At 41.5% G+C, this 25,560-nt stretch overlaps 1 protein-coding gene across 1 annotated transcript in view; it reads right to left on the reverse strand.

The window, feature by feature from the left end:
• Positions 1–1,408: 1,408 nt before the first annotated feature.
• Positions 1,409–25,560, reverse strand: part of GUCY2C (guanylate cyclase 2C) — a 73,168-nt gene continuing 49,016 nt past the window's right edge. Inside the window, exons 18-27 of the mRNA XM_056847180.1 lie at positions 25,078–25,215; positions 21,413–21,501; positions 19,404–19,495; positions 18,123–18,281; positions 15,208–15,400; positions 14,613–14,787; positions 11,396–11,494; positions 6,359–6,453; positions 5,351–5,427; positions 1,409–1,583 (exon numbers count right to left, since the gene is read on the reverse strand). Of these exons, the coding sequence (XP_056703158.1) occupies positions 1,409–1,583; positions 5,351–5,427; positions 6,359–6,453; positions 11,396–11,494; positions 14,613–14,787; positions 15,208–15,400; positions 18,123–18,281; positions 19,404–19,495; positions 21,413–21,501; positions 25,078–25,215 (1,292 nt within the window). The remainder of the gene's footprint in view (positions 1,584–5,350; positions 5,428–6,358; positions 6,454–11,395; positions 11,495–14,612; positions 14,788–15,207; positions 15,401–18,122; positions 18,282–19,403; positions 19,496–21,412; positions 21,502–25,077; positions 25,216–25,560) is intronic.

Below are 25,560 nucleotides of genomic sequence, written 5' to 3' on the forward strand. Positions count from 1 at the left end.
ACAAATGCCCCCCCCAGAGCCGTGGAAAGCCGCAAATGTGCTTTAAATGGCTTTATTTGGCCGAATTTATTCGGGAATGCCGAATTTCATGCCGAATTCCACGAATCCGAATAGGGGGAGTTTGGACTTCAGCATTTCCTGAATAAAAACAGGCCGAATTTTACCGAATTTTTTTTCAACAGCCCTAATAAAAACGGAATAAATTGAAATTCAGAAAACATGAAACTATACTTAGATACTGACTGGATATTTCAGCAAACATGGAATATAACATACTACCTCTTAAGTATGGTTGGTCACCAGAAGCACATTATGCCAGTGTTCTCTTATATACCCTGACTTCCTATTTTATTCTGGGAGCAATTCAAGGCAATAGATTTAACCTATAAAACACTAAAAAAAGTGTTTTCCCATATTCAGCTCAGCTAAATGCCCAGTCCTGTTCATTTGTTAAGCTTTACACAGAGGTGAAGATCTGAAATTTAATTTCATTTAAGAGAGGTTTTCCACAGCTGTCCGGATGTTTTAATTACTTCTCAGAAACAGATGTGGAGAAGAATACTATAAAAACCTAATTGTGCAAGATGTCATTTGTTTTGTTGACTGTTAGATTCTCCAATTATATCTCTAGCAATATAGCATGAATCAATACAACAAAACATCCAGAACTTTATCCAAAATGTTTTATTTTTCTTTCAAATCCATTGATACTCATTTTTCCAGACAAACATATCACGTCAAATAAATCATGACAAATCACTGTGATGAAAGTGGATAGTAGAGCAACACATTTTAAATACCAGATATAAAATACTTTAGACTGTTAATACAATACGAAAAGGTGTTTGCAGTATAAACTACCTACATATGAGATAGAGACTAGATTAAAAATGCAGCTGGCATTCGTTTCAAAAGGAATGATAGCATGGCCAAACTGCAGTCCATCTATCTACACTATAGATCATTACAAGTATTGGACTAGCATAGTCTATACAGTCCACATAGCTTCAATACTTTTCTAATGGTGCAGAAAAAGTTATTTACACTGGGCAAATGCCTGCTTTGGTTTCTTCTCAGACTTCTTCTTTAGCCCACAATTACCATGATGTGCAGGCCGGTGTCACCTGGAAACTTCTTATTTTGTCCTTCCCTAATTTCAAGTAGTGTATCAGGAAGCTTCCAATCATCAAGAAGCAACATCTTACATTGGGCCATCTGTATTGCTCCAGTGCAGCAAAGGACATGTTCTTTCTACAGATTGTTTATTGTAGCAAACATTCAGAGAAAAGACTGCATTTCTCTGAACAGCCACCTCTGATGTCTACAATGAAAATACATGGACAATGTAAGGTCTATCATATTTAGTGTTAGCTTGCTAAGATTCAGGAGATGTACTCTTTATCCAGTATTACAGGTAAGTGCTGGATGTTTCTATAGTAGACACTTGCAGATATTCGAGAGCATCTTTGTAATAACTAGGCACGCGTGAAAGCTTTCGCATCTGGAATTCTTCTGTTTGTCTTTTCTGCAGAGAGTCTGAAATCATCTTAGCAAAATCAGCCTGCAAGCGCTGCTGATTCTCTCTGAAAATTACAGGAGATAAAAGGTTTCAATAACTCACTGAGATAGAACAACTATGAGTCTTACTAATAAACCCTTTACCTATTGTTCCATTTATCCATCCTTACTGTTATAAATTAACATTAGGGTACTGTATATTACTAGCATATAAAATTAGAATACTGTATGGTGAAATTGCAGATGGCAGATCTAAAGTTTTTTTTCTCACAAGCAGAATACTTTCATTTGTGCAAAGGATGAGAGCAATTTCACCAATCACCTCCTCTTACTGCAGACCCCCAGATTGCATTCCATTCTGTTTCTGGGATTCCCTCAACCCTCAGGAATATTTTAGGAGCACAGTGTGTTACAGTGGGAAGCGGGAGAAAAAAATCCATTGACTCCAACCCTGTCTTGATGATAGGAGTTATTTTCAATACACGGGAGATAACAGTTTTACTTCAGAATCTTTTTTATGCATAAAGCTTATGAATAAATTGGAATAATTCAATACCTGGATTCAATAATGAATGGAGTGAACTATAAATGAATCATGGTTTAATTCTAGAAACATAACAAAATCTAGACAATGTTGAGCAGTTTTAAATTCAATTGATTTCAATGAAAGAGAGCCCTGTTAAATCTCTACCATTGCCATTAACAGGACTTTCAACATGTACATGAAACTGCTGCATAAGGTTGTCTGGAGATTTGGAGTGAAATGCAATTGATATGCTGATGGCACCCAACTCTATTTCTCTTTTTAATCAGAATCAGGAGATAATCTGGACCAGTGTCTGGAGGCATAGGTAAGGTCTAATGAATGGGTAACCTAACCCTAAGAACCCACCACTGGCATATTACAGGCTCAGCTAGTTGATATCTTATGCTTGCTTAGCAAAGGACACAAAAGTATAGAAAAGCACTCATGCCAGGCTGCAGAGAGCATAGCAATTGCTGCACCAGTGTCCACAGTAATCCTGTAGACAGCCACCGATCACAGTACAGCATGTCCCTGATGATGCCCCTGTCCCAGGCTGCTACAGAAGCAGCTAACTAGTGTATGCTGATATGGTCATGCCCAAACATTAGCCCATCACTGTCCACATGCATAATTCTACAAAGGAGGGAACAAAGTGAACATGGGGACACTTCCCTGCAAGGAATGGGAGGTGCCCTGGAACAAACACATCATAGAGCCTCACGGATGTTCATTTGGGACCCCTCCTACAATGGTGGCAGGGGCTTCAACTTGGAGGGGCAAGAGGGATCATACCTTGTTGGGATATCCCAGCAGGGCAATGCCCCCTGGGCTGCCTGGCCTTCCAGTGTTTCCAGTGGGGACAATGCCCCACCAGGCTGCCAGGTAGCATCATGAAGCTGCTCAGGCTGTCAAGTTCTCAAGTTTAGTCAGTCCTATTTGTGTTCATAGCAACTTAGCAAGTTCATAGGAGGCACAGGACTGGTTTTATTTGTTTTTGTAAAGATAAGAGGGGGAACCTTTAGTGGATAATACTGCTGGGGGGGACATTGTAGGAGCCATGCTGTGAGTTCAAGGTTCTCCTTGGGCTATGCTAATGAGTGGCCAAAACCTTGGTTGGGAGACTGATTCACTGATGGGACATATGCATGCCTACCCATTGCCACAGGGACTTGCAAAGCCATGCACCAATGTAGTTTCATCAGCAAGTGCAAGTCTTCCTGAATGCAAAATCTAATTACTATCAAACAGCCAGGTGAGCCTAAATACCTTTCACTAGCCTTGCTATTTTAGGCCACAGAAATAGCATCAAAATCTTAACAAGAATATGCCAATAAATATGGAAAACAAAACAATGGCCCACAGACTGGAAGCACTCAATCTATGTTCAAATGAGAAAAAAGATGTCGAAGATTGCTGCAACTATTGGACCATCACGTTAATTTTTCATGTGAGTAAAGTGATGCTCACAGTCTTACAATAAACACTGTTACCATATATGGAAGAAGAAATGCCAGATATTCAAGTTGGGTTCCAAAAAGGAAGAGGCACTAGAGATCATATTGCAAATTTACATTGGTTACTGGACCCTATGAGATATTTTCAGAAGAAAATCAGTTTGTGTTTCATAGATTACAGCAAAACTTTGGACTGTATGGATCATGAAAAGTTATGGTTGGTTTTAAAAGAAATGGGTGTGCCAAAACATCTGATTGTTTTGATGCGCAACCTATCCTCTGAACAAGAGGCTATGGAGAAACAGAAGGGTTTCCAATTGGCAATGGTGTCAGACAAAGATGTATTTTATCTTCCTATCTCTTCAATCTGTATTGCGAACACATCGTAAGGAAAACTGGATTAGATTTAGATGAAGGTGTAAAGAAAATTGCTGGAAGGAACATTCACAATTTGAGATATGTAGATTATACCACATTACTGGCAGGACTTGTAAGGACTAAAAAGGTAAAGGTCCCCTGTGCAAGCACCGGGACATTCCTGACCTATGGGGTGATGTCACATCCTGACGTTTACGAGGCAGACTTTGTTTACATGGTGGTTTGCCAGTGCCTTCCCCAGTCATCTTCCCTTTACCCCCAGCGAGCTGGGTACTCATTTTACCGACCTCGGAAGGATGGAAGGCTGAGTCAACCTTGAGCCGGCTACCTGAAACCAACTTCCGTTGGGATAGAACTCAGGTTGTGAGCAGAGCTTGGACTGCAGTACTGCAGCTTTAACCACTACTACTGATGGTTAAAGCAGAAAGTACCAAAGCAGGATTACAGCTGACCATCAAGAAGAAAAAAGTAATGACTACTGAGGAATTACACAATGTTAAAGAGGGCAATGAAGACATTGAAATTGTTAAAGATTTTCTATTCCTTGGCTCAATCATAAACCAAAAATAAGACTGCAACCAAGAACTCAGAATTGAATCTGGGAAGGGCAGTTAGAAGGAGCTACAAAAGATCCTTAAGTGTAAGGATGTGTCGCAGGTGACCATGATCAAGATAATTCATACCATAGTATTCCCCATTACGATGTGTGAAAGTTGGACAATGAAGAAAGCTGGCAGGAAGAAAGTTGATTCATTGAAATGTGGTGTTGAAGGAGAGTTTTGCACATAACCGTCAAAAAGACAAATAAGTGAGTTCTAGATCAAATCAAGCCTGAACTCTCCCTAGAATATAACTGAATCTTGCATTAGCTTACTTGGAAAAGGCGTCCATATAGCAACTAGCAGGCATGGACTTGGATCCCACTAAGGGGAGAGTTGGCAAGAAGACAAAGTTTACCAGTCTGGACAGAGTCCCTGGGGCAGCTGAGGGATAATATATAGCAGAATAGTTCTTTCTTTCCTCACCCTTGCCACTGCAGCCTACTGATCTCCATGAAATGATGCTGCTAGGAGATAGGGGACCCAGAGGAATTATATGAGAGGGGTCTTCAGCAGGAAGGGGGACTCAGTGGAAATTGCCTGTTTAGTCTAGATCCAACCCATTGGCTGGTAAATTCCAACACATACACGGAACTCTTCTTGACACATGAGCAGCTTGTGGTGAGGCTTCACCATGATAAGCACAATAAAATAAAAGATACAATATTGAATAGTAGCAATAACCTTTGTAGAGAATATATGTAATTTTGTTTTTACCATGCTTAGGATTCATTAGGCCATATATATGAGTATGTATGCACTGATGCCGTCTTGACCTTTGCCAGGAGTATGCGTAAATGATATATTAACAGAAAGAGAATAGATAGGTAAGTACTATTACTATTACAAAGAATGTAACTCAAAGAACCACTTACACAGAAGGTGGAGTTGGAAGGTTATATTGTTTGTCCTTCACTCCTGTGAGCCAATAGGTAATCTCAGTTCCTTTGCCCTAATATAAAATGAGATTAAATCAGAGATTAGATTTCTATAGAATAGATTCATCTTCTATGTGATTTCTAAAAAATACCCTCCATGATAACTTATCAGAACTATTTGTCCTGGCATCACTATGCAACTGTGGGTAACTATTATTTTCCTTTTACTGAGGCTGAACTGTAATTTGTGTGAAAGTCGGTCAGCCTGTAAGCGAGCAAGGCTTGACTCATCCACGCCCATAATGAAGATAATCTAATATGGTCTGATTCAGTGGGGCTGCACTTAAGTTCTTTCTAGATGGCTTAAAGGGGAGGGTCAGTTTCATGGAGGAGAGGTCCATCAATGGCTACTAACTGTAGTGAGTAAAGGGAACCTCCATATTCAGAGGCAATAAACAACTGAAACCTAGTGCTAGGAGGCAACATCAGGTGAAGGCCTTGGCATTTGTGCCCTATTTGTTTGGTCTTCCAGGGAAACTGGTTGGCCACTGTGTGAAATAGGATGCGGGACTAGATAGACCACTGGTCTGATCCAGCAGGGCTCTTCTTATGTTCCTTATACATTGCAACATTGCTTTTACTTGATTTAATTTAAGCAATGGGCATATGCTGCATAGGATGCATACCTAGGATTTTTAAATTAATACATATATAAATGTATGTCTCAGAAATTAACATAAGCAAACTATGACTACCATCCAGTTCACAGTTATGCATAGGGAAGTCCTGATAAAATTAACAAGGTTTACCACTGAGATTAGATACGACAGCCAGTGCAATGCAGTGGTTAGGCTGTGTGGGTTTGATGAGGAAAACCCAAATCAAATCCCTCTTTATCTATGAAGCTTACAGGGCAGGTTCCTTTGTCCCCAACTAGTAATTTAAAATGTATAAACCTTTCAGGGATGTGATATCTATGGCCGACCTTTTTGACATTTTTGTTACCTTCAGATAAGTCTCTCCTCGCTCTTCGTACTGGAATGGGCAGTCTGTCCTCTTGAGGATAGCAATAGTGGAACCACTTACATGAATCCGTAGAGCTGTAAATATACAAAGAACAAACAGAATTTTCACAGATTCAAATTTAGTTTTTGGTTTTGAGTTGTGCTAGTTTAAAGCTAAGGAGTTTCGTTTAATGAAAAGATGAATTAAGGAAGATGTGATAGAGGTTTATAAAAGTCTGTATGGAGTGGAAAAGGTAGATAAGAGTAATGTTGTTCTCCCTCTTCCATAATGCTAGAACTTGTAGGCATCCAATGAAGTTAATGGCAGTAGAAGAAAGGTCCAAAGGCTATTACCCACATGTCAAGAGGCAGCAATCCTCTGAGTACCAATACTGGGGGGCTACAACAAGGATAGGTCTGCTTGTAGACCTTCTGGGGGCAACTGGTTGGCAACTATGTGAAACCAGTCACTGGATTTAATGGACGATCGGTCTGATCCAACAGAGATACTTTTATGTTCTTATCTTATTTTAGCTGATGTTTAACCAATGATATTCTGAGTTTGCACTAGTGGAAAGTATGAGATTAAAAACTGCAAGTAGGGGACTCACAAGAATTTAAGGGGAGGTATCTCATTTTTCCCTCCCCCATTATTTCCTCTTTCATTCCCTGAAAGCCCCCATAACCTTTTCCTTCTCTCCTTCTACCACCAGCCAATTTACGTTATCCACAAAAGCTTGTGGGGAGGGCACTTCACTTTCTCCAGTATTCCTCTCCCCACACTATTTTCTCTTTCTCTCCTCCGGGCAATCCCCATTTCCTCAGTTTCCCTGCTTCCTTCTCTCTTTCCCACCCACCAACCAATCTACCTTTTATCTGCCCCCCATCTTTGGCTACATTCATTCATTCATTCATTCATTTGTTTATTTGTTTATATCTTGCCTTCCTGCCAGTGGGGACCCAAAGCAGCTTACATCAGTCGCCTCCATTTTAATATCAAAACAACCCTGTGAGGTAGATTTGGCTGAGAATGTATAAATGGCCCAAGGTCACCCAGCTAGCTTCCACTGCAAAGTGGGGATTCTAGCCTAGGTCTCCCAGATCCTAGTCTGAAACTCTAACCACTACACCTAGGGTTGCTAGACCCCCACTGGGGGTGGAGGATCCCCTGCTTTGAACTTCCTCCCCCTGGAACCAGCCAGTTAGCCAATGGGGGACTTACCAGGCATAAAATGAGTCCTAGGCCTCAACGTCACAAGTGCAATGACGTTACTTCCAGAAGTGTTGTCATCACATTGCTGAAGACAAGGGAGATGCTCTGGTATTTGGGCAAAACTCTATGATAAAAACAGTTTATGTGTGTGTGTGTAAAGTGCCGTCAAGTCGCAGCCGACTTATGGCAACCCCTTTTTGGGGGGGTTTTCAAGGCAAGAGACTAACAGAGGTGGCTTGCCAGTGCCTTCCTCTGCACAGAATCCCTGGACTTCCTTGGTGGTCTCCCATCAAAATACTAACCAGGGCTGACCCTGCTTAGCTTCTGAGATCTGACGAGATCAGGCTAGCCTGGGCCATCCAGGTCAGGGCAAAAACAGCTTATACCATAGAGTTTTTTCCCAAATACCAGAGAGTCTACCTCATCATCTGACATGATGACGTCACTTTTGGAAGTGATGTCATCACACCAACGACATAGAAGCCGAGGCCTCATTTCATGCCTGGTAAGACCCCCACCCCATCCCCTGCCAGTTGCCAGGAAGTACCTGGCAACCCTAACTTCACCACACTTTCTTTCATGGGCCGGTTGCTGTTGACCAGAAGTAAGCAGCTGGCTCTGGGTCAGTGATACAAGTCGCGTGGTATCAAGTCACCCAGTGATTGCTGCCAGGCCTGGCCCTGATGCATCCTCCATCAAACGCCAAAACAGCCCTGGAAAGGGCCTGCCCTCTCCCTCTCCACTCCCCCTGCCTTTAATGGCAGAAACTAAGGCTTGAAGGCTGGAAACACTGTTTTGGTTTCCTAGCAACCCCCATAATGGCCACTAAGAGGACATTAATCTCTTAAAGATACAGGCACTGTTTCTGTTACTGGAGGGCAATCCTCAAAAGTCTCACCTCTCTAGCAGGGTTGCCAACCTCCAGGTACTAGCTGGAGATCTGCTGCTATTACAACTGATCTCCAGCTGATATAGATCAGTTCCCCTGGAGAAAACGGCCTCTTTGGCAATTGGACTCTATGGCATTGAAGTCCCTCCCCTCCCCAAACCCCACCCTCCTCAGGCTCTGCCCCAAAAACCTCCTGCCAGTTGCAAAAGAGGGACCTGGCAACCCTATCTTCTAGGGCTTTGAACCAATCCTTGTGTTTTAGGCTTCAAGCAAATTCCAGTGATTGTCATGGATGGGAGGGGATGAGCCAGTTTTAGCTTAAGAATGATGAAGAAAAAAACTTTTTCTTTTGGATAGGGATTTTGTGGTTCTAGAAAGGAACATCAGTGTAGCCAGGCTTTTATTTGGCTTTTAGTTAGGGTTTGGGAGTCGGCTTAGGAAAGAAAGCTTATATTTATGTGACAGTCATCCTGTTAAAGGCCTATCATTCCTATGCTGTGTGTGTTCTGTGGTAAGGTGCTCTGTGAGAGAAAAGAGCAGTCTTGACCCTACTGAGGTAACCTGTCAAGGGAAAGGGAGCTTAAATCTCCCCACAGGGGTAATTTACTTTATGTGAGAGCCAGCTTTACTTTATATATTTAAATTATTCATACATCATATTTACCTTATTCAATACTTTATTTTCTGTTAAAAAAAACCTTTGTTGTTTATCTCCACCAGTGTCTTGTCAAGTCAAAAATCTAAGAAACAGATTTACCTCATAGCCAGCATGGTGTAGTGGCTAGAGTGTTGAACTAGTATCTGGGAGACCCAGGTTAGAATTCCCACTCTGCTATGGAAGCTTGCTGGGTGAACTTGGGCCAACCACATGCTCTCAGCCTAACCTACATCACAGGGTTGTTGTGAGGATAAAATGGAGGAGAGTGATGGGTCACCATTGGGGACACATGAATTAAATAAACAAACGCATTAAGTACAGCCTTGGTCTAGCAGGTTTCCAGACAAGAGACCTTTAGGAGCACACAGCTTACATGCTACCATCTTTAATTAAAAGCTTGTCCCCCTTTTATTTGATTGTGTACAGTTGGGATATAAAGAATCTATAGGAGAGGCCAGAGTGGAGGATTGGATATTCTTCTGTCCAGAAGGCAGCTGCCTTATAGAAATGGGCTTCCCCCTCCCTCCTTTCCATTTGGTCTGGCTGCTAACAGGTCAGGCTAGATCCTTTGATATACATAAGGCTCTCACAGGCTTTTGATGTAAGGGCTCTGTGACACTTTCTCATCCGGCAGGACGTTGTCTCAAGTTTTATGGTTTGACCAAATGCAGATCAAATGCTAGGCGTAATTGCTTGATCTGTTAAATTGATTCATACAAGGATGTCAATCTCTTGACAGCTTGAGAACTGGATACATGGAAAGGATAACTTTTATTGCGGAGAATGATCAATATACTTGAGTAGACAAAATTTTATGAAGCAAACAAAATAGCATCAAATACTAGAATGTCTACATGGAGACAAGTATTCTAATAATCCACACAGTTGTGTGATGTGTGTCACTGACAAAGAGGATGTGGAGGTTAAAAAAAGAGAGCAGAAGAAGAAGAAGTTATTTATATGACCTATCCTGATAAGATCCTGCATGGGGATTTGTCCAGAATGATTCCAAGTATTTAGGCAGCCTATTGGAGTCTTTAGAAGCGTACAAAGCAGGAGAGTTTGGTTCCAATCATAGAGGTGCTGATTGTGGTCAGAGGCAGATGCTCAAGCAAACAAATTCAGATAGAGCAACAGAGAGAAAGAAGACAAGGAATCTGCAAGCAAGGCATGCAAGTATAGCAAGGGACTCAAAACTCAGGCTACTTTCTGTTCACATCCTGTTGCTGAACTAAATGAAAGATATTCAGATATATGTTACAAGCAGAGGCCATCTCTTTAACTAATGTGGAATCCAATTTGGATCAAAGGCAATCAGTTTAAATATAAAATGAATAACAAGATAGTCACAATAATTGACAAAGATATGCTATTTTCTCTTCGGGAATCTATCCTCTGGGGATTGGCTATTTTAAATAGTCGCTCACCCCCCTGCAGGCATTTGCTGCTGCAACACAATATCCATCTTAGAAAAGGAAATTAATGAGGCTGAGACAAGTGATTTACTGAATAAAAACTGAGAAAAAGGCAGAATGGTGTCTAATCACAAACACCAAATGCTTCCCAATCATTTTTCTTTCAATAATTGTAACTCCTGATCCAGTGCCATGGTATCCAAGCTCTAAACTGCTCCTCTCCCCATCCATCAGACTTCAAATGTTTGCAAGGACAAGAAACCCACAAAACATTAAGTCTTACACAGTAATACCGCACACACTATTTGTGTGCTCTAAAGGTATCCAGCCAGGCCAGACTCTCACAATCCAGACCTCTCCTCTGCTGTCCACCCCCAAAAAAACCCTAAGGAATTTTAAACAATGCAGTTCATGTGAATGCGTATCAAGCTTTACAAATTTGTTGCCCTTTTCCAAAGTGGCAGAAAGGTCTGCATGCTGGGTCCACTGAATAAGAAGCCACTATTGCAAGCTTCTTTAAAAGACAGGCTGCCATCATGTCCAACTTTCTGCTGCAGTGCTCAGATGCAGAAGAATTTTGGTTAGGTTTTGGACCATGTGCTCAGTTCCTATGAATCAACACTCATGATCAACAGCTATGGCCAGTGTCCTGTAGGAACTTTGTGCATGCTAGAATCCTTTGCGGGGATTCCATAACAGATACTCAGGGGTTTCACGGCAGAGAAATTACTGGAGAAAGGTGTCTCTGAAGCAGAATGGTGGAAAAACTATGTTATGAGAAAATAGTTATTTTGTGGAGAAGGCGCACCGTATGTAGTCATAACAAAGTATTGGGCAGTCTAGGACTGAATCACCATCCTTACGTAAGCCTGTAGATTCCATCCTTGAAGTCGTGTTCACTGTGTCTCCAAACAAACAGTAGCGAGGCATCTTGATCCCAACAACACCAGCAGCACAAGGACCTGAAGATGCAGAGTAAGTATTGAGTCCATGCTGTCTCAAGCACACTTTAAAAGCTGACCTCAAGAATTAAATAAAGTCATTAATTACTCATTTAATTTCATTGATTAAATTAATACCCTGCCCTCCCCCAGTAACTAGGCCTCAGGGTTGGAAGTCTGTCTTATTTTCCCGTGTGAAATTCTGTAGACCTGAGACTACTGAGAGAGCTGGAGTCCAACAGCAATTTTTATGGATATCAGATTTCCACCAATTGGAATAAACAACATAAGGAATAGAAAAAGGAAGTCAGTTTCTACAGGGAAAAACAACTAAGCAAACCGAATTAGGTAGGCATATGTGTGCTACCTCTTTCTACAAATGCTGTTTCCTTGTTTTATCCCCTCAAGCTTGTTTCCTGATTCTTCTTTAACTCTTCCCTTCCTGTTAGCCATGTAGCAAGAAGCTTAAAACTTCTCTCTCTTTATCCAGTAATGTTACTTTCTAAATAAATGTTTTCTGTTCTCTTTAACTGGACACACATCCCAATGTGGTTGTTTATGAACAAAAAACTCACTCTTCCAAAACCCACCAGCGTCTAAACTATAGCTTACTGTGCCTGATCAGAAAGGTTCTATTCTGATTAACAAGCAAGTAAGGACACAGATTGCATGAAAGTATATTTGGCCCCCTATGTTATCCCAGACCAAGCTTCATGCTCTTAACTCCCAAATGTTATAAATGAAAGTACTGAAGGAGTTTCCAGTAGAGTTTCCCTTCCAGTAGAGTTTCCAGACTTAGGCTGCCTTATCACTTGTGCCATCCCTGGTGCTCAGGTGCCTATTGCTTAGATTTCATTCCTGTACTTATTCCCTGTATTATGTACATCCTTCCATTCCAGTATTCAGACTGACCCATTTCTTGAGGGGTAGAGTGGTTGTAATGCCCTCACCCTTGCTGTCACTTACTCCAAAGCTAAAGTGTCACCATTATGAAAAACACATGGAGCTGCCTTATACTGAATCAGACCCTTAGTCTATCAAGGTTAGTATTGTCTACTCAAACTGGCAGCCATTCTCCAGGGTCTCAGACAGAGGTCTTTCACATCACCTTGTTGGAATAGGCAATGTCTGGTGTACAATGAGTAAGAGAAGAAGACCCTGCAGGGGGCAGCAAGAGGGCAGTTAGATAGGATAGGGAAGTCAGCACCTTCTCTCCTGTTAAGTGTCTTTCCTTGTCTGTCTCCAGATTGCTACTCTTAGGGCAATATCCTCCTTCTTCTTGGAAGTTCCAGTCTCACTCTTGCTCTCTTCCTCAGCCAGTCATGTAGTTAGGATACTATCTCTCTTTTTCCTCTTTACTATCAATTACTTTAGGTTCTGAATAAACCTTTATCTACACTTTAATCAGATTGTGCACCTTTGATGTCTTAATTACTGCCAAAATTATATTATACTACAGTCTGAAACTCCTGTATTTCTCCTCCCTATTAGCCATATTCATGGTCACCTTCTGGAGAGTGGTCTGAAGATAAAAAGTAGCACATAGGCAGAATTGTCACAGTGGAATAGGAGAGGTTTCCAGGTTTAAGAAGGGCTTTCAAGTACCACCATATATTTTGCCATTATATCAGACAAACAAGAGAAGCTTGGATCAACAACTAAATTACAAAAAGTAGAACATTAATAAGGCCTTAATTCTGGGATTTGAGAAAGGAGAACTGCATTTAGAGTTGCCAGGCCCCTAAGGGGGGCAAGGGATCCCCCGCTTTGGGCACCTTCCCTCCTGGTGCTGTACAGCGGGTCAGTGGGGGGTCTTACCAAGCCCAAATTGAGGCCTAGGTCTTGGCGCATTGATGTCACTTCCACAAGTGATGTAATCACATTGCTGATGACATGGGAGGCACTATGGAATTTGGACAAAATCCTATGGTAAAAATAACTTCTACCATAGAGTTTTTGCCCCAAAACTAGAGCATCTCCCACGTTGTTGGCGACGTGATGACATCACTTCCTTAAGTTATGTCGACATACTGACAACATTGAGGCCTAGGCCTCGATTTGGGCCTGGTAAAGCCCCCTCCACCACTCCCTCTGGTTGCCAAGAAGTACCTGGCAACCCTAGCTGCATTACAGACTTCCTACTCCTTAGGTGAACTGAGAATTATTATACTCCCTTTTGCACCAAACATATTACTGAAACAAGGAATAAATAAAAAAGCTAAACATTATTTAAGAGCTTCTCTTTTTGTTTTTGTATAAATACTATATTAATAATTAATTTAAAATATATTCTGTAATGGTCTTTCAAAAATCAGTTTATACCATAAATGTACAATTGTTATTTATTATATAAAAATAATTTTATTGTATGAAATCCAACTATCTTCCTTTGAGTTACATTCTATCATAGAACTATAATATTTTTTGACTGTGTATTTTGGTCTCTTTCAAATGCATTTCTGCCTCCATGTGATACATCCACCACTACTGACATTGGTGATTGGGACACAATTATGTGAGTGGCACATTGGATTTACCTGTTATGTGAAATATCAAGTAAAATAACTCCCCCCTCCCCATACTATTCTTCCTCCAATAATTACCACTGATGATTTTTTTAAAGTGATATCCAGCATGTGGAATGGCCTGCCTGAGGTGGTCAGGAAGGCTCCCATTCTCCTGTCATTCCCATTCAATGTCTTCCCATACAGATTGTATTGACCTACACTGCGCTTATTAGATATTTCTTCATATGGAGTGTTATCTATTTACACTGTGTAATCCACTTTGTGTCTCAGTTAGAAAGGCAGACTATAAATACATCAAATAAATAAACAAACAAATACAAAGATATGCATCATGGTACAATGGGCTGGATCTTGTGGATCTGTTCTATTGATGCTAGTGCCTTCCTTTGGCACAAGAAGACTTCTGCTGACACTGCAGGCACTTCTGCTGGTGGTTTTTCTGAGTCAGGGGAAGGTTTCTTTCACTGGGGAAAATACCACTGTTAACAGAACAAATCCACAGGATCCAACCCATTATGTCCAGCTTCTGTGATAAATTTATGAAAAATCAAACAGAATTGACAGTTCATCATTGTTTGTCTTTGTCATGTACTTGAGCTATCACTCCATACCAGAATGTATTCCTATTCGAATCCATATAGGAAGGCCTGGAAGATGCTGGAGTTCAAAGGAGCCCACGAAGCTGAGTATATCTAGTGCCATCATGCAAATATCCACTGCATGACGATTGCCATTCCTCTTTGGTAAACCGCTTACTACCATATATGCATCTCCAATAGTTTCCACCTGTTGAAATATGAGCTATAGTCACTATCTTAATCTGAGCAAAGAGCCACCTTGATCAGGTATGAGAAAGGCTTGATAGATGTTCCTGTTCTTCTCTGCATTGGGAAGAAGGAATCTTAACCACCTAGAATTAACTAACATTTATATAGACATTTTCGCATGTAAACAATATTCAGGATAGGCAGTCTGTGTGAGAGTGCTTTTCTCTGGGAGGAAGATCTGTCCTTATAACATCTAAAATAAAAGAAGGAAGCCTACTTTACTTCTCTATTTTACACGGTTTTAAAAGAGGATGTCTTAGAGAAAAATAATTCTCATTTTTTGTTTTATCTTCCCTAAAGAGTTGGAGGCAAAAATCTGCTTTCCTTTCACCTCAACAATTTGCCTAGCTTTCTGTGTTCTGTTCTCAGTTTTGCTCACCTTGTAAACGTCATGATGGTCTAGAATGCGATCAAAGTTCTTGTAGATCTCATTTAGCATGTCTACCACTTCCATAGGAGTGCTGTATTTACAGATGGTTGTGAAAGCCACAATGTCACTGAAGTAAATGGTAACTTCTTCAAACAGTTCTGGTTCTACTAGTCCAGTTTCCTTCAAGGATTTTACCACAGGCCTGTCAAAAATGGAAAGGATTTCAAAGTGTAACTTTAAAAGGCTACATCTACTGCTTGGTGATTGCTGCTTGATGGTCATAGTCTATTGATGCATAAAGTGAATTTCATTTCTGTTAATAATTATTTCAAAGCACGGCATTAGTATTAATTAATTAAACCTTAAAACGCTAATGATTTAGCAAGTCATCTCTTTTCACAACATTTTGAAAACTGCTGATTTGCAGTTGCGGATTGAACAGAAGGGGCTTTTGATCCATGCCCACTCTTTAATTTTAATACAGGGAGAACCTTGTATTTTCAGCTACATATAAAGCACAAACCGGGGATCTGTGAGAAACTTGAGTTGGAGCAGAAATCTCAGCCTCTGCTGGCCCCCGCTTCGTCACCTCCTTCCCACACTGCCACTGCTGCCTTCTTCTGTCCACAACCCCACCACTACAACTTCCTTGCTCCCTCCCACCTAGGGTTGCCAACCTCTGGGTGGGGGCTGGAGATCTCCTGGAATTACAACTGATTTCTAGTGGACAGATTAGTTCTCCTGGAGAAAATGGCAGCTTTGGTGGATGGACTCTATGGCATATCCTGTTAGGATTGCCAACCTCCAGGTGGTGGCTGGAGATCTCCTGTGAGTACAACTGATCTCCAGGAGAAAAAATCTGTTCACCTGGAGAAAATGGTTGCTTTGGAAGGTGGACTCTATGGAATTATACCCCACTGAAGTCCCTTCCCAAACTCTACCCTCCTTAGGCCCCACCCCCAAAATTTCCAGGTATTTCACAACCTGAACCTGGCAACTCAACTCCTCCCCCTACTCCATGGCCTGAATTCAAATTGTCATTCCCTTGAGGTCCCTCCCCTTCCCAAACCCTGCCCTCTCCAACCTCCACCCCCAAATCTCTTGGTATTTTCCAAGTGGGAGTTGGCAACCTTACTTCCACCCCTCTTTCCCCATTCATCACCACCTCCTCCCATTACCTCTTCCTTCCTTCCTTCCTTCCTCCCATTGCTGTCATTTTCTCCTCCCTCTGCTGTTCCCCTCTGCCTCCATCACTTGCTAGACAACTCCATAATGCCAATGGTGATCTCACAAGATCTTTGTCATATTGTGTTTGGAATCTTTTTTATTTTTTGAGAGGGGTACCTTGCCACATTTTTTGCTCCATACTCTGGAACCAGGTTCAGAATTAGATCCACAAATTAATTAGGTTAATATGATCACCTTTTCTCCTTGACTTAATCTGCTTGATAAGAACTAGAAATTTATGTTCACAATGCCTGTCTGCATATTCAGGTGCATAGTCACAAGCACAGTGTTCCTTTCTCTTAACAAGTATGTTTCCGTTCCAGTTTGGGTAATTATATTGTAGCATGTCCAACTTGGCCTGGCTTCACAGGAGTCCCTCTGCTGCTGGTATCCTTCATAGGTCTGCCTTGGAGGCTGTTTCCTCTCACCTCTGTTCCCACCATAAAGGACCCTAAACTTCCTGAAGCAAGTCCTGTGTTGCTAAAACCCGTGGTTCCTTAGCCACTCACTGGGATAGTGGGAAGAAGAAGCATCCCTAAGAGCTTGTCTGAGCTCTTCTCTGTCACAGAGGGGACTACTTCTTAGCTTGCAGGCCAAGCCCTGGCTGCCCTGTTGACATCCAGAGAGTTCTCTGTATACTCCCCGAAGCATCTTGACATTGCTCCATTGGACATGGATAATTGTCACTTCCAGTTTAGGCCAATCTGCTTTTGGTTGGTGTGATGGTCACATCATAGGCCCCACCAGCTCCTCCAACTCAGTGATCTTTTTTATTTTGTCTAACTTTTCATAGACTAGAGCCCATTTTCTCAGATGCATTCAGTGGATCCTCAGGGTAAATATGACATTATAAAATATGTATATGTTTGCCTAATAAAAACCCACTACCTGCATCTGATGAAACAGGCTCTAATCCACACACGTTATGTCAGAGTAGGATTTCTCAAACTGGGGTCTGCAGACCTCTCAGGATCCGTGAGGGTACTTCAGGGAGTCTATGTGTCATGTCCAATAACTTGTAGAATGAAGACTGTTCTTGCTTGTAGAAGTGGTGAGAGGAGACTCACTTACCTTTAGGACACTGTCTGCCATAGAAAGCAGCAGCGGTCAGGCAGGGGGAAATGCCCAGGATGACAGCAAAGGCAGTTGCTGTGGCCCCTGACCTTTAATGACAGACTGGAGATCTTCATGGAGCATGCGCAGCTTGTTGTGCACAAAAGGGCTGGGAGGAGGTGAAGGAGGACATGCTCGGCCTCCCATCCAGACAAGCAGCAGGTAGAGCAGACAGGAGGAGGAAGGAAACAGGTGTAGTTAACCCTTTCCCCTCCTCTTCTGGACAAAAAGGCTATCTGGCAGTGGCAGGCATCAGCGTGGGAAGAGTGAGGGCTTGGGGTAAAATATTGAAATCAAACTGGAGTCCTCAAGTTGCTAATGTTTGAGAAATGTTGTGCTAGAATAAACATGCATTAGTTTCTAAGGTGCTACAAGATTGTCTTTTTGTTTCGTGCAATAGACTGAAAGGACTGTCCCTCTGGAATTGTCCGTAATTAAGTTCTGCAGAGACAAACACTGTGAATGACAACACAATTAACATATAAATGAGTGCTATGCACTGCCAGTTACCATCTCCCTCACCAATTTCTCACATGGAAGCCCCACATTGGTAATTGCGCCACACAGACCCATGCATCACTCACCCTGGGAGAAGCATGAAGTTAAGCCTATCAGCTCTGTCCCTCTCCGCCTTGTACAGCTGTGTCCTCTCTTCTACTAAGTGTTCCAGGTTTCGTGAATACAGTTGCAGACGGCGGATTAAGGTGTCCATGTAGCTTTCATTGGTTTGGCTGTGGTAGTTGCTGGCAACATTGCAAGCATTGAGGTAGTGAAAGTGCATTTTAGGACAGATGGCAAAAAGAAGCTAATGATAATTACTCCATGTGTGAATGCCATATGACTAAAATTGGAAATCCCTGAACTTCTGCTTCTGATCACTTTTAGTTTGGCAGAAATGGCTTGCTTAAAAAAATTTTCTAGAAGTTACAGATGAGTATTCTAAGGAAAACATATGTAATTGCTTTATTTGGGATTTTACAATACTGTATTAGAGTTGAAAAAGTGCTAGAAATAAATACAAAAATGTAGTGAACAATCCTGAATAGCACATACTAAATGTTCAAACATGATTTATATTTCAATGACATCCACCTTCATTATCTCACCATTTTATTTACCTTATATGTACCACCAAAATCTATTTAATTTTTATAATTCCTCTGTCCTAAAGTGCTTAAGGTGACCACATGGTTCTTTCCTCACTCATTTTATCCTCCCAACAACCCTGTGAAACAAGTTAAGCTGAGGCTGGGCTCAATGGGCTTTGAATTTAGATCTCCCTTGTTCAAGTCCATCAGCATATCACACCAGCCCTCCTTACTAGGTTCAAGACATCTACAGTTTCTCGCCTCCTTAGCTCCAAGACTTTTTTTTACTATCAGAAAAATAAGTCATCATGACTATCTGGTAACTTGGATTCTCTGCCTCTCTAATTACTTGTGTGAATTGAGCTGCCTACTTACAAAGGCTGATGTACTCCTAGAAGAGACCGGGGAGATCCATTTTTGGAATTGCATATATCTTTAATTGTATTTAAAAGCATCCATGAGAATCCCACACTGGATTACAGCACTAGTAAATGGGAAGTGCCATCTTTCCCCCTCAAGCTGTTTTCCCAATCTAAATCATCCCACTATTTACTCCACTAGAATACCTGTGTGTTTTCCACAGCAGGGCAAAGAGGAACTGGGGGGGGCACCTGATCACAGAAGTCCCATGTCTTACCCAGTTGTGCTCTTTCTCACTTCATCTCATCTTTTTATTCAATTATAATAAAGTGCTCCAGTGTCAGCAAGATTTCATCTTTCCCTGTGTTGAACCACCTTGACATCATGTCACATAAATATTGCCAAAGTAATTCTTACCTAAATATCTTAGCAAGGGTACTTTCAATTTTCTTAAAATCAGGCCTCTTCTCTGGGTCTTCTTCCCAGCAGCTTTTCACAAGAAGATATACCTATGAACACACAATCCAGAGCATAGTTAGTCTATAGATATTGGCTTTATTTATTTATTTATTTGCTTATTTTTGTTTATGTTATTTCTTGTCTGCCTTTCTCACTGGAACTCAAGGCGGATTACAGAGTCGATACGATCAACAGGATGGACATTCAATAAACAAAATGAAATAAGTATCCACGATGAAATTTTAAAATAGCACTTCCCAGTCACATAATCCTCCTTTTTACCATCCAACATGACTCTATGGAATGTCAATCTGTAACAAAACCTCACTTTCCCACCATACTATCTATTGCAACAGTCATGTGCATGCTGGAACCCCTAGTTTCACTGTACTCAACTGCATTTCCCAGTCAAACATCATCCCCTCCCCGGTGATAACTGGTTACATATGTCATCTAGGGCTCAAATGAGACATGATGCTGTCAGACGCCTGTCCAAGAATTTATTTTTTTATTGAAATACATATCCCAGTTGCAACTGCAATTATGATTACAAGTTTTAAAATCTTGGAGATCAGATAATTATACAGATGGTGACGGAAGTAGTATAAAATGATTAATATTCAACGCTGTCCTGAACTGGAAATTAGAGTAGCTGCCGAATTCCCATAAAGTTTGGAGAGGATTCAAAGTGCAGAAGGGGCAGGCCAGAGGGATATGTATTTTATTTTCATTTACAAAATGTATATGCCACCTTTCTGCCTTTGCAAGGGCCACCAAGGTGGCTTACAACTTAAAACAAACTTGATAAAACCATATTTTAAAGCCATGAAAGTCCAACCCTCCTCAAAAAAACACATCATTAAAACAGAGTTAAAATGATATAAAAACATCAATTAAAACATGGCTTAGGAAGGAGGGATCACTGAGGGAATGCCAAACAAAACAAAGAAGTCTTCACCACTGGCAGAAGACAGCAACAGAAGGGGACAGAAGAATTTCTCTGGGGAGAGAGTTCCAGAGCTTTGGTGCCATCACTAAGAAGGTCCTCTCCTGGGTTGCTACTCACCAAATCTCAGAAGGCAGGGGTAACTGAAGCAGACCCTCTGAAGATTACTGTAGTGGTCAGACAGGTTCATTAAGGAGTAGGCAGCCCCTTCAGGTATGTTGGTCCCAGACCACATAGGGCTTTGAAGGTCAAGATCTTTTATGCCCAGGAGTCTCAAGCTGGCTAGCCAATTATGTTGGCAAAAGGCACTCCTAGCCACAGCTGCCACCTTATCCAGCAGTAGGTCTGGGTCCAAGTGGTCCCAAACTAAGGACCTATTCCTTCAAGGGGATTGTAACTAGGGCCTGCAATTTCAGGCAGGTGTAGCATGGATTTGTCCTGAACTGAATGGCTCTTCCCTTGAAAACCCACCAGGGGTTGCCATAAGTCAGCTGTGACTTGATGGCACACACACACAAACACAGCATGGCCTCAGGAAGAATTCAGTATTGTTTCTGCCTTCCCTTGAAGTTGCCTGGCCACCACCTGTTCAACAACCTTGCTCAAGAATGGAAATTTTGAGATTGGTCGATAATTATTGACATCTCCTGAGTCCAAGTGGGCTTTTTTTTTTTTTTAGAAGTGGACACACTACAGCCTGTTTCAAGGACTATCATAGTCGTGACACGGAGGCAGGCCATGGCAAACCACCTCCAAATGGAGAAGCCGGGCTTTAAACAGTGGGAAAGTTCGCCCCATGCCTCCATAGAGATACTGATTTTTTTTTTCAACAGCCCTAATTGCAACTGCCTATTGATTGCATTGATTTATACTGTGTAATCCACCTTGAGTCTTAGTGAGAAGGGTGGACTATACATAACGTAAATAAATAAACTTTTCCCTGTCAAACTTGCTGGTTTGGGTTTGTGCATAAGCGTTATTTCTCTATGCTGGAAATTGCTTTATTTCAACAGTGTCTTACTTCATGCTCTCTTTCCCCTGCTGAATCCAAGGAAAGATCTGGCCGGAATGGTCTTGGTCCTTTGCTGCTCTCTATTCTATAAAGTTTCTCTAAAGCGAAAGAGAAGAAGGTCAACATTCAACTAGTCACTATATGAACACAATAAAGCATGAGAAGCAGAGGCAAGCAGAACATTGGAAGACAGCTTTTTTAAATGAAAGAAAGAAATTAAAAAACAAAGCAATTTATTTGAACATTCTTGTTTGTTTGATAAAGATCTGTATTTTTAATTAGTAAGGCCAACACACAAGTGATGGACTGAGGAAGCTATTTGCATCTGTTGGGCCAGGTACAGTGAGCTAAGGCTTGAGGCAAATGTCATTGCCGCATTTCTTTTTAAAACGTGGGGTAAAAATAACGGGCTGGAAGATCACAGAACAGCCATTTCTTTCCATGAATTCTTAGATGAGGAAAGAGGAGATCATATACCTTTATGTCAAACTTTTTGATATAAGTTGATCATTGTTGGATCATTTCTGCAACTGAATGAATGTGATTTTTCATCCGGTACTCCACCTCCAAGCAGCCTCCTGCATTCACTGAAATGTCACTGCTGTGGTATAGAGGACCCTCCAGAATGGGATGCCATGAAAAAATGGAGGCAGCTGTGAGGAGGGGGACTTGGCAAGAATAACCCTCTCTCCCTTTTCTGTAAATGTTGTAATTTTCTATATCATGCGATTATCAACCATATTTGCCCAGTGAGGTACATAGTTGCTCCCCAGGGCTATCTCAGGCTGAAAAATCAGCGTACAGTGGAAAGTTTAAACCCTCCCTTCCCTCATGCCATTTTTCCATTTCATATCAGACCCGTGTGCACCTGATAACTAAGGTTGCCAGGTCCCTCTTCGCCACCAGCAGGAGGTTTTTTTGGGGGGAGCCAGAGGAGGGCAGGGTTTGGGGAGGGACTTCAATGCCATAGAGTCCAATTGCCACAGCGGCCATTTTCTTCTGGTGAACTGATCTCTATCGGCTGGAGACTAGTTGTAATAGCAGGAGATTTCCAGCTATTACCTGGAGGTTGGCATCCCTACTGATAACTGAGTTTTAAACATTTCTGCAACATCCATTTGAATCATCAATATTTTAAATAGGTACTTCTAGCTCATGTTTTAATTATTAAATGTTTATTAATTTATAATTATAATGTAATTTATAAATATAACTATAAATATAAGATATAAAGATAGAGGTACAAGTGTCATAGCCTTCACTGAGGATAGCACAGATGTTATATAAATACTTAATTAGTTATCCTGTTTCCTTCCCACTATTTCACCCAATTTAAAATGCTTCCACACAGGGATTTCCCCCCACATGGAATACAGGCAATGTCTACCTGACATTATGCTCAATCTGAGTATAAGTCTTAGTCTTCTCTGGGATTTCCCCTTTAAACCAAATCACCTCACCACATTTTGATCTGGTTCAAAGGAGGAATTGTGGGGCAGCAGTGGGTGGAATCTCTCTCTGGGCACTCTACCCACAGTCGATATTGGGGGGAAGCTAACCTCTCTTTTAAAAATGGTGTGGGGCAGGTCAAAGCCATGTCATCCCTCCCAACTTTTTAAAGGGCTTTGTTTCACTTTCCCAGGCAAGCTGCGCTGCAGCTAAAGCACAGCACTACATAGCACAGACACTATGGAGTACAGCAGCAGCAAGTAGCACAGGAGCAGGGCACTTGATGTCCTTCCCACCCACTCCTATGCTTCTTATCAATGCTGCCAAGGCAGGGGCTAATTTATATGCCCCCATCCTTACTCTGTCAGATAAACATGGCATAGTCTAAACTTTTTCAGTTCATGACCCCTTTTTGCCAGAGAAATTTTTACTCGACCCTAAGTATATAGGTATATAAAATAGGTATACAAATCAAATATTTACTGATAATAAATCATAAAGAAATTTATAAAAAAAGGTAAAGGTCCCCTGTGCAAGCACCAGGTCAATTCCTGACCCATGGGGTGACGTCACATCCTGACGTTTACTAGGCAGACTTTGTTTACAGGGTGGTTTGCCAGTGCCTTCCCCAGTCACCTTCCCATTACCCCCAGCAAGCTGGGTACTCATTTTACCGACCTCGGAAGGATGGAAGGCTATTTTGCTGGCATTAGACTGCTTATTCAAATAACCTAATAATTATTTTATTTTATTAAAATATGCTCGAAATTGTACAGCTCAAAGTTCAACCTGCAAGCAACAGTGGGTGAATCATTTAAAAGTACTTTTCCAACTGGTGCTACTTTGGGCTCCTTTTTCAAGAATGAAACAGAGGAACAGAACTTTTCAACTTTTTCCCTCTGCTGTTTTCCTGACATAACATGCCACTCCAAGGGACTTTCAATGCCTGATGGGGAAAGTTTACAAATACTCTCATTTACAGGCAAAATGTGGTTGTTAAATTTTATTTATTTATAACATTTCTATGCCGCCTTTCTACCCAATTCAAGGTCCTCAAGGTAGTGAACATAAAAATACTAAAACATTTCAAACTTTAAAAAGCATTGAAAAGACAAATATGTATAAAATATTTAAAACAAAATATACAAATACATAAAACACACGAACAGGAAAGAAGTCTAGTAAGTATTAGTGGGGGAACACCAAACCATACACAAAAATTTGTCATGTGCTGGAGGAAGACAGACGAATCTCCCTGTGGATAGAGTTCCAAAGTTTCTGCACCACAACTAAGACAGCCCTTCCTTTGGTTGCCGCCCAACTAGGATCAGATGGTGGGGGGAACCAAAACAGGGCCTCTAAAGATGACCAGAGTGGTCAGGTAGGTTCATATGGGTTAAGGAGGTTCTTCAGGTATGCTGGCCGCAAACTATATAGAGCTTTAAAGGTCAATATCAGCTCCTTGAATTGGGTCCAGAAACAAATTGCGGAGCAAGTGTAGCTGGAACAAGAGTAGAGTAATATGGTCTTTATGACCCACTCCAATCAGCAATTTGGCCACAGCATTCTATACCAGCTGTAGCTTCTGGACAGTCTTCAAGGGAAGCCCCCTATACAGCACACTGCAGTAGTGTAATCGAGATGTTACCAGGGCATGCACCACAGTGACAACATCTTTGCCACCCAGGAATAGCAGCAGTTGGGTCAAAAGCTGATACTGGTGAAAGGTGCCCCTGGCCATTGCATTTATAGCCCGCCTTTCTCACTGAGTCTCAAGATGGATTGGGGAGGGGCTCAGTGGTACAGCATCTGCTTGGCATGCAGAAGGTCCCGGTTTCAATCTCCGACATATTCAGCTAAAAGGATCAGGTGGTAGGTGATGAGAAAGATCTCCACCTGAGATGCTGGAGAGACCCTGCCAGTCTAAGTAGACAATACTGACCTTGATAGACCAATTACATGTGTGATTCATTATAAGGCAGCTTTATGAGTTCATGGATTTCAAAATTTAAAAACAATGCAATAAAAGATAACACAATAAAACGATGCAATAAAACTACCAAAAATATCACAGGCTTTAAAACTACATGCCGATTCCATTTGTAAAAATATCCTCTTGAACAATTCCATTTTGACATTTTTTTAAACAAATGAATGAAAACCCACACTTGGTGGCAAAGGCCTAAGCATGTATATGCTTCTCTGACAGTAAGATCCAAGTTTACCTTTATGGTCATGGCAATAATTAGTGTAGAAAGTCTCCCTACGGAGGATGATCTCTTGTGCTACAATTCCATAGCTGTACACATCACCTTTTTGAGATACATCACCATGACGAAGGTGTTCAGGAGCAGTCCAGAGATCTGAGAAGCAAGGCAGTAAACCATGTTTCTACATGTGTGTGAAGCTGCATAAACAAGGCAAGGATTTTTAAACCCTCAAAAAGTCCTATGGTGGTGCAGAAGAGAAAATGGTGACTGCAAAGAGCTGACAGAAGGCAAATGATGTTTATACGGGCAGGACCTATCTCATGTGGATCCTCATGTGGATGCTGCCTAAGTAGGGTTGCTAAGGTGGGGCCTGGAGAGCTTTTGTAATTATAACTGATCTCCAGACTACAGAGATCAGTTCCCCTGGCGAAAATGGCTGCTTTGTAGGGTTGCCAGGTCTCTCTTTGCCACCAGCGGGAGGTTTTTGGGGCAGAGCCT

The sequence above is a fragment of the Euleptes europaea genome, chromosome 3, assembly GCF_029931775.1.
Source record: "Euleptes europaea isolate rEulEur1 chromosome 3, rEulEur1.hap1, whole genome shotgun sequence".
In the NCBI taxonomy this organism is placed as follows: domain Eukaryota; kingdom Metazoa; phylum Chordata; class Lepidosauria; order Squamata; family Sphaerodactylidae; genus Euleptes; species Euleptes europaea.